This window comes from Chlorocebus sabaeus, chromosome 1 (genome assembly GCF_047675955.1).
Source record: "Chlorocebus sabaeus isolate Y175 chromosome 1, mChlSab1.0.hap1, whole genome shotgun sequence".
Taxonomy (NCBI): Eukaryota; Metazoa; Chordata; class Mammalia; order Primates; family Cercopithecidae; genus Chlorocebus; species Chlorocebus sabaeus.
Genome location: NC_132904.1, coordinates 12507144 through 12520174, shown reverse-complemented (window position 1 = coordinate 12520174; position 13031 = coordinate 12507144). Strand labels below are relative to the sequence as shown.

At 43.3% G+C, this 13031-nt stretch overlaps 1 protein-coding gene across 1 annotated transcript in view; it reads right to left on the bottom strand.

Annotated features, from left to right (window-relative positions):
• Window positions 1-13031, bottom strand: part of DDB1 (damage specific DNA binding protein 1) — a 34260-nt gene that overhangs the window by 20147 nt on the left and 1082 nt on the right. Inside the window, exons 2-10 of the mRNA XM_007996250.3 lie at window positions 12518-12666; window positions 10909-11025; window positions 10313-10534; window positions 7740-7854; window positions 6577-6674; window positions 4947-5105; window positions 3693-3776; window positions 2986-3102; window positions 2283-2385 (exon numbers count right to left, since the gene is read on the bottom strand). Coding sequence (XP_007994441.1) covers window positions 2283-2385; window positions 2986-3102; window positions 3693-3776; window positions 4947-5105; window positions 6577-6674; window positions 7740-7854; window positions 10313-10534; window positions 10909-11025; window positions 12518-12666 — 1164 coding nt within the window. The remainder of the gene's footprint in view (window positions 1-2282; window positions 2386-2985; window positions 3103-3692; window positions 3777-4946; window positions 5106-6576; window positions 6675-7739; window positions 7855-10312; window positions 10535-10908; window positions 11026-12517; window positions 12667-13031) is intronic.

Below are 13031 nucleotides of genomic sequence, written 5' to 3'. Positions count from 1 at the left end.
CCAACCCCAGCTAATTTTTTGTATTTTAGTAGAGACAGGGTTTCATCATGTTGGCCAGGATGGTCTCAATCTCCTGACCTCGTAATCTGCCCGCCTCGGCCTCCCGAAGTACTGGGATTACAGGCGTGAGGCATCACACCCTGCCTCTCACTGCTCTTTTTAAAGTTTTCCTGGTTACGCCTGCTTCTTCCTTTTTCCATTCAGACTTGTCTAAGTCAAGGAAAAAATGTATACATATTGAGGTACATTATATACAAAGAGAGAACAACTTTATATTGATTTGTAGACCTTGGTGTGTCTTTTTCATTTGATCAACTTGTTCTTTTCATCCTTTAGGAGTATTTTTAAGTTTTCCTTGTATAGGTTTTGCACAATTTTGTTAAATGTACTCCTTGGTACTTTATCATTTTCTTGTTATTGTAAATTGCCCCCTTTCCTCTACTATACTTTCTAATTGTGTTTACGTGAAAGCTATTAATTTCAGTACGTTACTTTTATATCCTGCTACCTCAGTGAATTTTTATTGTCTATAGTAGTTTTTTAGGTGATTATCTTGGGTTTATAGTTACATGATCTCTTCCTTTGCAATTTCATATACTTCTATTTCTTTTTTTTTTTTTTTTTTTTTTTTGAGATGGAGTCTCATTATGTGGCCCAGGCTGTAGTGCAGTGGCACAGTCTCAGCTCACTGCTACCTCTGCCTCCCAGGTTCAAGTGCCTCTCCTGTCTCAGCCTCCCAAGTAGCTGGGATTACAGGCACCCACACCATGCCTGGCTAATTTTTTGTATTTTTAGTAGAGACAGGGTTTCACCATTTTGGCCAGGCTGGTCTCGAACTCCTGAAATGAAGTGATCCACCTGCCTCAGCCTCCCAAACTGCTGGCATTACAGGCATCAGGCAACATGCCTGGCCATACTTCTATTTCTTTTTTTTTTTTTGAGACGGAGTCTTTGCTCTGTCGCCCAGGCTGGAGTGCAGTGGCACGAACTCGGCTCACTACAAGCTCCGCCTCCCAGGTTTACGCCATTCTCCTGCCTCAGCCTCCCGAGTAGCTGGGACTACAGGTGCCCGCCACCTCGCCCGGCTAGTTTTTTGTATTTTTTAGTAGAGACGGGGTTTCACCGTGTTCGCCAGGATGGTCTCGATCTCCTGACCTTGTGATCCACCCGTCTCGGCCTCTCAAAGTGCTGGGATTACAGGCGTGAGCCACCGCGCCCGGCCCATGCTTCTATTTCTTTATTCACCTTTTCCCACACTTTTTTTTTTTTTCATATTCTGAATTACTCCTTTTTTTAAATTGAGATGGGATCCTGCTACGTTGCCCAGGCTGGTCTCAAACTCCTGGACTCAAGCGATCCTCCTGCCTCAGCCTCCCAAGTGGCTGGAACTACAGACACACGCCACTGCACCTGCCTTCAGAATTACTCTTTTAAAGACGTGCCTCCTATATACAACTTTAAGGTGGTTTTGTTTCATAATTTGATCTAATTATGTTGTCCTCTAACAGGACATTTACATTTACTGACATGACAGCTATGTTCCATATCAATTCTGTCATATTGTTTTAGGTTACGCTTATACATTGTAAATGTCTTTCACTGTGTAGCCTTTTTTTTTTTTTTTTTTGGTGAGACAAGATCTCACTGTTGCCCAAGCTAGAGTGCAGTGGCACAATCATGGCTCTCTACAGCCTCAAGGCTACAACCACCTAGGCTAGAACCAAGTAGCTGGAACCACAGGCATGCACCATCACCCCTGGCTAATTTTTAATTTTTTTATAGAGATGAGGTCTACATTGCCTAGGCTGGTCTCAAACTCTTGGGCTTAAGCAATCCTTCCACCTTGGCCTCCCAAAGTGCTGTAATGACAGGCATGAGCCACACCACCTTGCCTAGCCTCTGATCTTTTTTTAATTAAAATTCTCCTGGAATTTAGGAAGATTTATATTTTTTATCTAGAAGTTACATTTATACATATATCTTCATAAAATATCCTGTCTCTTTATGAATTCTACCAGTTCCCTCATAAAAACATTAAATTTAATTTATAATCTTTTAATCCCCGTGTCCTCTATTCTACTACCAATTTTGATTAGTAGTATTTTTTTTTAAAGTTTACTTTTATACTTTCAGATATGTTTAAGCTTCTGATCTGTTGTTATGACCTTCACTCTTCATTTGATTTGCTTTCCTCTGGCTCTCACCAAAACACCCTCACAACATATAACAAGGCCAAAGTCCCTCATATAAGATCTGCATCCTGTGTTCACCAAAAAAGCTACCTTTGATGCCTGGTAAGTCAATGCTGGCATGCTCGTGGATTCCAATTCCATTCCGGATGATCCGCAAGGAACCTTCCTTGAAAGCCCCAGAGCAAGTGACCAGCTGCAAGCAGAGAAAACATTTCTAAAGAACCTCCTCAAGATACTGGGCCAGTCATACTGATGCCCAGAAAGCAAACACGGTATACCTAAATCCAAGAACCTTTATTGTGGGGCTGGTTTGAGAATGCAGACTTGGCAGAGGTTGATTTCCAAAGTTTTTCAAATTTACGGAGCAGACAGGACATCCTAGTGCAGGAAGCAAAAAGCTTCTACCACTGCTCCCAGCAAGCTTGCTTAGATCCCTGGGACCTAGTTTACTAGAATGAGCAAAGGATCTGGAGTTACATACACCTGCCACTTACTAAGTTAGGTGACTTTGGAAAAAGTTACTTAATCTTTCTCAGCACTAATTTTCCTCACTTCTGAGATGGCCAAAAATCCCTATCTAGGGTACTTGTGTAATTAGAGATAATATATATAAAGTGCCTGGCAGACCAAGATAGGCACTCAATAAACAGTAGTTATCCTTATATCATTTGGATTCATGAGGGGGCTCTTAAAAGTATTTTCAGTGCACCCTCCCCACTCTAGATAAGCATAGCTAGGAGGACACAGTTTGAGTGGGCATATACCAACTATCCACTTTCAGAATGGCCCTTACCTGCCCCTGCCCCTGCCTCTCCAGGTCCACCACGCACATATCCACAATGGGTCCTAAGTTAGTAAATGTTTCCATGGCCACTACATAGGAGCCTTGTTCATTACTGTCAACGTTGAGCTAAGAAGAAAGAACAATGTTATGTTAGTCCTAGAACACCCTAACAGACCTACCCAAAAGAGATGGTTATTGTCCAAAAGAAACTCTCAATAACTAGTTTCTAGATCTGCCATTCTCGTGTTCCAAGCGATGATTCCAGAAGGGGATTGTTGACTAAGGAATATGGTTGTCCTACAGGTGACCCATTAATCAGCCAAGGATGGCTGACCTAGAGTCCATGGATGGATTTCAGAGAAGAAGTGAATATTTGAAAATTAATGTAAAATGTTTGCATGCATTTTCCTGCAGAGAAGGTCCGAAGTTTTCATATTCTAGAAGTCCATTACATTAAACTATAACCTGTTTGAAGTTAGGAGCTGGGTCTTACTCGTCAATGTATCCACAGCACCTAGCACCTTGCCCGGAAAATTTGCTAAATGAACCACAAAGACAAAGAGCTAGTCAGAGGTAGGATGTTAACCAAGTAGAAAGCTGGACAGTAGGGATGTGGATAAAATGGAGAGATTCTGACAGGCACCAAACATAGGAGAAATTTGATGAAGAAACAGTGAGGACAGCGAAAAAGAAACCAGAAACAAGTGTCTTCTCACCTTCACAAGCTGGGAGTCACCCAGGCGAGACCCGACAAACACAACACCATTATCAAGGTATGTCAAGCACTCAGCAATAGAGGTCTGGAAGAAAGCAACATGGAAGAAATGAGAATGGACTCCACATGGGATCCAGATACTATCCACATCTCAGACATCTGCTGAGAAAACTCCCAACTGCAGCCATAATTCAGGACAGTTCTGTTTCAAATTCCCAGGTCACACTAAGCAAACATTTCTAAATCTCTGAAGTTTGTGATTCTTCATCTGTTGTATCCCTACACTCAGAAAAATCTATCATTTGTCTTGCATATTCCTGCTCCAAAAGATACTTCCTTTTTTTTTTTGAGACAGAGTCTCACTCCATTAGCCAGGCTGGAGTGCAGTTGCGCTATCTTGCTCACTGCAAGCTCCGCCTTCCGGGTTTGTGCCATTCTCCTGCCTCAGCCTCCCGAGTAGCTGGGACTACAAGTGCCCGCCACCATGCCTGGCTAATTTTTTAATTTTTGTATTTTTTTTAGTAGAGACAGGGTTTCACCGTGTTAGCCAGGATGGTCTCGATCTCCTGACCTCGTGATCCGCCCACCTCGGCCTCCCAAAGTGCTGGGATTACAGGCGCGAGCTACCGCGCCCGGCTTTAAGTATTAATATTAAACTTTTTGGGAACCTCCTCCCAGAACTGAAATCAGCAATTTTTTTTTTTTTGAGACAGGGTCTCGCTGTCACCCAGGCTGGAGTGCAGTGGTACAATCCTGGCTCACTGACTGCAACCTTGACCTCCCCAGGCTAAGGTGATCCTCCCACCTCAGCCTCCCAAGTAGATGGGACTACAGGCACACACCACCATACCCAGCTAATTTCTGTACTTTTTGTAGAGATGGCGTTTTGCCATATTGACCAGGCTAATCTCGAACTCCTGGGGCTCACACAGTCAGCCTGACTCGGCCTCCCAAAGTGCTGGGATCACAGGTGTGAACCACCGAAACCAGCTAGATTGATATTTAATTCCAGATTATATCCTTTTATTTCCCTTTCTTTTCCTTTTCTCACGGGCAGCTTGGGTAGATTCTCACAGGATCCTGTGAGATTCTCCAATACCTAACTCATTCAATAGTCAACTTCCACAGCAAGAACAACACTTTGTTGTTAGGTGTTAAGTAACATAATTCCCAGAGTTGAGGTGTGGGACCACACACTTGGGATCTTTAGGAACCTAAGAGAATATTGTAGAGCAACAGGGAGAACAAGTTCTACCTCTCCAAGGAGTTCTACACGGAGATCCTTGAGCGTGACAGTGCCATCCATCTGTTCCTCCTTCTCCAAAAGCAGCATGAAGAGCCGGCCTTCCATGTCTCCCAGCAGGTATCTTGAGCCATTAGGGTCCACTCGATTGTGGCACACGATCGTGCTTTGCTGCCAATGGGGAGGAAACAGTCATTAGAGATTCAGCATCTTCCACACCAGAAAACAAACCCTACTGGACCACTCCCTTTACCAAACCCAGCCATTTTACCGGCAGACAAATCGCTCAGATAACATTACATGAAAATGAGGATAGATCCTATTCCCCATTAATACAAAATGGGGAGCTTTTTTATTTTGAAGATAATTTTCTGAGGAGCTCCATCAATATATCTTATATGTTTACTGATATGTCGTCATTCTGCAGGAAAATAGAAATACACAGAATAGGAAGCTGCTGCCAAAATTCACTGAACTATGCATGCTATTACAAATGTAGTTCTTTATTCTTAATACCACTAATTACCCCCTACCACTGTGGCAATGCTACCACAGATTTTGTTCTTTTTTAGAGACAGGGTCTCGCTATGTCACCCAGGCTAAAGTACAGTGGCTATTCACAGGCATGATCATGGTGCACTGCAGCCTAACTCCTGGACTCAAGCCATCCGCTCAAGTGGGTAGGACTGCAGGCACTTGCCACTGTAGCCAGCTAGATTTTGTTCTTTTTTCTCAAAAAGTAAGTAAAATGAAACTTTTAAGGCCTAATTTTTACAACTTGATATTCTAAGTCCGTGAAATTTTTGACTTTTTCAGCCTTTATAATTTATCAATATATTACTTTATATGATTTGAGCCCTGAAAACATTACATGCAACAGAAATTGCCAAAATTATGGCCAGGCACAGTGGCTCATGCCTGTAATCCCGGCACTTTGGGAGGCCGAAAAGTGGATCACCTGCGGTCGGGAGTTTGAGACCAGCCTGACCAACATGGAGAAACCCCATCTCTACTAAAAATACAAAATTAGCCAGGCGTGGTGGCACATGCCTGTAATCCCAGGTACTAGGGAGGCTCAGGCAGGAGAATCACTTGAACCTGGGAGGCAGAGGTTGCGGTGAGCCGAGATCGTGCTATTGCACTCCAGCCTGGGCAACAAGAGCAAAACTCCATCTCAAAAAAAAAGGAAGGAATTGTCAAAATTTTCCCTTCTTAAAGTTGCCCCATGTGGTAGTTCATGCCTGTAATTCTAGCTACTCGGGCGGCTAAGACAACAGGATCACTTAAGCCCAGGAGTTCAAGGCTACAGTGAGCTACAATCATGTCACTGCATTCTAGCTCTCCAGCCTGAGCGACAGAGTAAGACCCTGTCTCTTTGACAAAAAAAGGTGCCCCAGTCAATGAAAAGGGGAAGCCTGTTTTGATTATCATTTATCTAAGCCAGCAACCAAGCTCTCTGTAAGCAAATCCAGGCTAATCTCTTTCTGTATTCCCAAAGGCCAACGCAATATCTTGTATAAACAGAAAATCGTGTAACAGGCATCTGTGAATCTCCTTTTGACACACGAGAGAAAGGGAGGAGCAAGGTGAGGACAAGGAAAGAAAAAATGAAAGGAAAAAAAGGTAGAGTACTGTTGCTCACCTTGATGATAGGAGGGGCAATAGCCAGGTATTTGTCACCATTGTGATAAGTGATTGACTCCTGTCCAATGATGATGGCCCCCCCAAAGGGCTCTGGGACTGCAGGAAAGACAGCAAAATTAGAACGCTCAGCACTCTGGGTCTGCCAAGCCAGGACTGGCAAGAGCACAGGTCTAGTTAGCCCCAAGACAAACTTTAAGATCATCATTATGTTAAAAAGGACATCAAAACCCAGGGAACATGATAACCTTTACGAGATTCTTAGAATTTGTTGACTGGCCATTATCTAATCCCAGTAATATTTTTACTGCCACTCTTCTGGTATTTGACTATTCCTATGGGTGGGAAGTCTTCTCCATGTTCTTCCCCGTGCATTCTCCCCCATTTTTCTTCTCAACTTCTAATCCTTTCCAAGTAAAAGCTTTTACTTTTTTTTTCCTGGTCTCTACTCTTGTTCCTTAGCTTAACTTCCCCCCATTATCAGGGCTACCATTTAGAAGAGCCAATCTTCTCTTAAGAGTTTTAAAACTTCCCTACTGAGTGAGACAAACATAATGTAAGGGCAGAGTTAGGACAAGGAGTGAAGAGGCCTGGATTCTAGCCCAGGCTAGACCATGGACAGACATGGGCAGGTCCCCTCTGGCCCTGTTTCCTCATCCATGAGGTAAAGAAATCAGATAAGCTCTATTGCTCCCTTTTGGTTTTTTGTTTTTTGTTTTTTAAAGAGATGGGGTCTCATTACGCTGCCCAGGCTAAACTCAAACTCCTAAGTTCAAATGAACCTCCCAACTCAGCCTCTTGAGTAGCTGGGACTATAGATCCTGGCTTCCTTTCAATTTTAAATGTTATGCCCAGCAATAAAATAATGAGACTCATTTCCATACGCCACTGTGCAAATCAATCTCAGTGTTTTATAGTCAATCCCTCCACCCAAGTAAAAGAGAAGTTATACTTTTGGGGGGAGGAATGAAAAACAGAAAATCTCAAAGACAGAAAAAAACAAAGCACAATTTAGAGAAAGCAGACATAAAGGTGTGGTAAACAATGCACACCTTCAATAATACTGAGTGCCAAAACAAAGGGCAGAGAAGGTGAGAGAGGGAACAAGAACAGGGAACTAGCCTAGACCTGGGTGAAGGCATATTTCCTAAACCCCCAACCAACCTGCAATCACCATGGAAGCTTCAGCTTCGACATTTTCCTGTTTCCAAGGGCCCTTATTGAATTCCTTCTCTCGGAGAGACACCTCATAGGTTTTTACATGCCGCCCCTGAGGGTCCTGGGTGGGGGAAAGGTGAAATGGTTAGCCCTTAGGAAGGGTAAGCCTTGGGCTAAAGAGAGGTGCTGAAAGGGACAAGCTACCACCACCCCGCATCTGACAGTCCCATCACGTCAGCCCTCCCACCCTCATCCATCAGTACACTGACAATCACCAGTTGAGCCTGGGATTAATTCCTAGGTAGACTGTAGCATCTTAGATCTACCATTCCTAACAATTCAACCAACGAAGAAAGGTTTAAAGAATTAGAAAAATGAACTTGTCACACTGCACTAGGTACTATAAGAGATACTGTGTGCCAGGCACAGTGGCTCACGCCTGTAATCCCAGAACTTTGGAAGGCTGAGGTGGGTGGATCACCTGAGGTCAGGAATTCAAAACCAGCCTGGCCAACATGGCAAAACCCCGTCTCTACTAAAAATACAAAAATTAGCCCTGTGTGGTGGCGCACACCTACCATCCCAGCTACTCGGGTGGCTGAGGCGGGAGAATCGCTTGAACCTGGGAGGCGAAGGTTGCAATAAGCCAAGATGGCACCACTGCACTCCAGCCTAGGCAACACAGCAAGACTCCATCTCAGGGAAAAAAAAAAAAAAAAAGATACTGTGCGTGTGCCTGTGTGTGTTCCTTAGCCTCAAGAAATTTACAAAACGCATTGATAAGCTATACCTATGAGATTTTTTTTAAATTGATACAATTCTCAAAAGCATTCTGATGGGGTAACAGTAGAGAACACAATTGATTGCTCTGTTAAGTCAAACCTTTCAGTCCTGCCATTGTCAACATCATCTTCCCCTCCTTTTTCTGAATTATGACTCATGTCAGTCCTGGGACTGCCAAGGTCACCTTTAAGATGCTGAAGAGCAGGGACGGGAAGAAAGCTACACTCAACCAGTGGAAGACGGCTTCAACAAAGAAGTTATGGAAGGAATTCAGCAATGTGTTTCAGGGCAGGGATCACATCTTAGTCACTGTTACAGCTCCTGAAGCATGAATACCTTTCACATAGCACTAAGCAACTAAATATTTGTCAAATTGAATTTTTGGCATAAAACAGGAGATAGTAATTTTTGGCTGATGAAAACATTTTCCCATCAATGAGTAGGGTTATGACACAGCTTCGCAAAAAGTTCAAGTGTGGATTTGGGCCTCTGAGACACACATGCAGAAATGAAGATCTGATCACACCTGGCAGCCCTGAAGCTGAGAGCAACCAACCCTGAATAATCAACAACATCAAGTTTTAATGACCTAATATTTACAAAACTAAACAGAGAGAAATTCTAAGTTTTTATTTTAACTCATACTTGGTAAGATCAAACAAAATCTCTTGGTTTCAACCTTATTCAATTGGGCCTTATTCCAATAGCCTCAGAACTACAGTAATACTAAGAAATATACAAAAAGATATCAGCACTTCCAACACCTAACAAGGCCATCAAGCTGTCTATGTACCCACACACTCTATGTGGGACTAGACTATCATCTCCTTCTGTCACTCATTCAGCCACATGCAAATGAACTGATCTTAAGGCTGCATGGCCTTTTGTTAAAGGGCTGAGATTTTACCAAGATACTGGCATGTTAGCCTGGTGCTCTACCACCCCACCCCCACTTAACAGATCTGGACCAGAGAACAGCTGCCCAGGATCAGCTCTGCTAAAGTTTTAGGCACAGACTAAAATAGAAGAGCCAGCAAGCTGCCGGGTGCTCATGTCTGTAATCCCAGCACTTTGGGAGGCCGAGGCAGGAGGGTCATGAGGTCATGAGTTCGTGACCATTCTGGCCAACATGGTGAAACCCCGTCTCTACTAAAAATACAAAAATTAGCTGGGCATGGTGGCGTGCACCTGTAATTCCAGCTACTCAGGAGGCTGAGGCAGGAGAATCGCTTGAACCCAGGAGGCAGAGGTTGCAGTGAGCCAAGATCAGGCCATCGCACTCCGGCCTGGGCGACAGAGTGAGACTCTGTCTCAAAAAAATAATAATAAAATAAAATAAAAATAAGCCAGCAAATCACAAGTGATTGCTGGACAAAATGTAAACCTCTTCTTAAAAAACACATATAAAGCATCACCAAGACAATTTCTCTTTACTTAATATAAAGGCAAGATCTAGATAACTTCTCGACAGCTAAATTTTAATAATCCCCTAGCACTCCAGTAAGAGAATCAAAGTATAAACTAGGTTATCCTGTGAAATCTCCCAAGGCCCACAACCAGAGTGTAATCTCAGGATTAAAACCTGCTACAAGCCCCAGAGAGCTTGCTGCCTCCATAATAAGCACTAGTGCACACAAGAAGCAACAAAAGTCTGACCCATATTAATTGTGTTGTTCAAAACATTTCAGGACAAACACAGTAAACACTTCTCTCTAGCCTACCAAACCCAGATATTCCAGTTAGCAAAAACAACTCCTATCACATCAGCCTCACAGTTTCTCCCCTTCTCCTCCTACCTGGTAGACAAAGCAAATAGTAGGTGCTTGGCAACCATATAGGAACTTGACATCAATGACATGCAGCTCCTCCAGGCGGATGTTGAAGGCCTTGAGTTCTTTATTATCGCGATCTAGTGGAATAACCTTGAAAAGGCCATCATAGAGACGCAGGCCAATCATCCGGCACTCAGGGTCAATGATGCCAATAATACCGGTCTCCGAGGGGCGGCCAATGCGGTCCTGAGAAACAAAATTGGGATTAGGGAAGAACCTCAACATCCACAGAGCAACAGAGGACACTGGGCACCACTTGCAAAGAAAAACTTTAGGAGAGGAAGTAAAACTAACGGATCTATTTGATAGGCCAAATAGTTGGAGCCCCAATGTCAGTGCATGTCTTTTTCACGAAACACTGAATCTCAATGAATTATTGCTCTGTCCCTTGGGCCTTGAATGAACCACAGGAGTCTTTTCTCCAAAAAGCTCAAACCCATAGTGTCTTCTCCTCGTTTCTCTGATCAAACAGCGAGCTGCCCCCAGCATTTTAATTTTTTTCCATGAATCATGACAGTCCTACTTAGAAAACTTTTGTCGGCCTAAAGCAGCCACCTCACCTGGACATTGCCATGGGCTCGTGTAATGATGTCAATGCTCTCGCCACTCTGCTTATACTCCAGGATGCAGGCATTGTACTTCGCTGTCAAGATAAACAGCAGGTCCTTGCTCTCCCCCTGGAAACCAATGTTATGCTATCAAAAGAGATTCTTTTTAAAACAGGAACAACCTGTCTAGTCTTTAAGCACACCAAATTCTTTAAGAATTTTCCAAATTCTTCTCTCCCTAAAGAGAAAATACATGATGAGCTTGTAACCCACACTAGGTACACATACACCCTAAGGGCACGTACAAAAAGCCAGAACTGAAGCTGGTAAACATCTATTTCTCACTTTCATTATTCTCCATCTCTCTGTTCTATATACAAAGTCTTCATCTATTTCAATCTCAAGCTAATCTCAATCATCCCATTCAAATTCTGAAACGTGAATGTAATGCCTCCTCCACTCCTCTCCAAGTATTTGAAGAAAGAGAAAAAAAAATGTGGGAATAACAACGGAAGCTAAAATGGATCAACAAAGTCTTACTTATTTAACACAGACTCCAAAAAATTACTGTTTTGTTCAAAGGGTTATAATTAAAATTTTGAACCCACTGCTTTCTTGCCAGATTCAGTTAAGACATCATAAAGGAATGTAGTGGTGATTTGGGTGAATACATTTGCACTAAAATAATAAAAATACTGATGGTAATTGTTTTTTTGTTGTTGTTGTTTGGTTCTTTTTTTTTCTTTTTTTTGAGATGGAGTCTCGTTCTGTCACCCTGGCTGGAGTGCAATGGGCACCATCTCCGCTCACTGCAACCTCCGCCTCCTGGGTTCAAGCAATTCTCGTGCCTCAGCCTGCCAAGTAGCTGGGATTACAGGCGCATGCCACCACATCTGGCTAACTTTTGTATTTTTAGTAGAGACAGGGTTTCACCATGTTGGCCAGGCTGGTCTCGAACTCCTGACCTCAGGTGATCCAACCACCTTGGCCTCCCAAAGTGCTGGGGTTACAGGTGTGAGCCACCACAACCAGCCTGGTAATTGTTAACATAACTTTAAATGCTTGCTATATGATAGGCCCTGTGTTACCGAATCATTTCATCTTCAAAATAATCCAGGGGACTTGATCTGAAAGGTGCCTCAAGTGACACCTAAAGTCAGAATTAACAAGGAATGAAGCCAGGACTGCCCCACTCTGTAACCTATCCTCTGAAACAAACTGCTTTAATTTCTGTCTCCTAAAGAAGTCAACTTCATAAATGTTTCCCTAACAAATCTCTCCTTTTACTTCCAGAAAGCCTGGTCAAGAGTACATACTGAAATTTGCCATCCAAAGAAAGAAAAAAGAGAAGAGAGTTTCTCTCCTAAGGTATATTCCACCCATCTCAAGAATTCGCAAAACAACGTAACACAGCCCAGACACGGTGGCGCATGCCTACAATCCCTCAGCTACTCTACTCCAGAGGCTGAAGCGGAGGGATTGCTTGAGCCCAGGAGTTCAAGACATCCTGGGCAACACTGCGAGACACCCGTTTCAAAGAAAATAAATAAACAAAAATAACATAAAACAACCTACAACCAACAGTTCTCCCTCCACTGCTTGTCCCAACTGCAACACTTACCTTGGGCCTGAAAAGCTCCATGACCGCAATCTTCCCGTACATGCCCACCTCTTTGACGGGCCGAAGCCCCTCGGCAGTGACCACATAGATCTCTAATCTCGTGTTTTTGGCAATCAACAGGTTTAAGTCTTCGGCTGAAGTAAAGTGTCCTGAAAGAACAGACCCTCTAACTTTTGAACTCAGGGGAAGGGCCTCCCATCCCTTCAAAATAATCCTATCACTTATGCCTAAATACCTCCAAAATTCTCATTTACTTCACATACTTCTCCAACTCCCTCCAGGTACTACTCCCCTTCTTATCATACCCGGCACCTCAAAGAGTCTCAGTTCATGCATTCAACAAAGCTACTTTCCTAATCAGACTAAGAAAACTGGACTGGACCTAAGAGCCGTGTGTCCTCCAACTGACAATGACTTCGTAATCCCTTCTCATGGCTCTCGTCCCTCAAATTTTACTCTGTAACTGTAATATACAGTTACAGTGGCAGGCTCTAATTGAGAAAGCCGGAGAAAC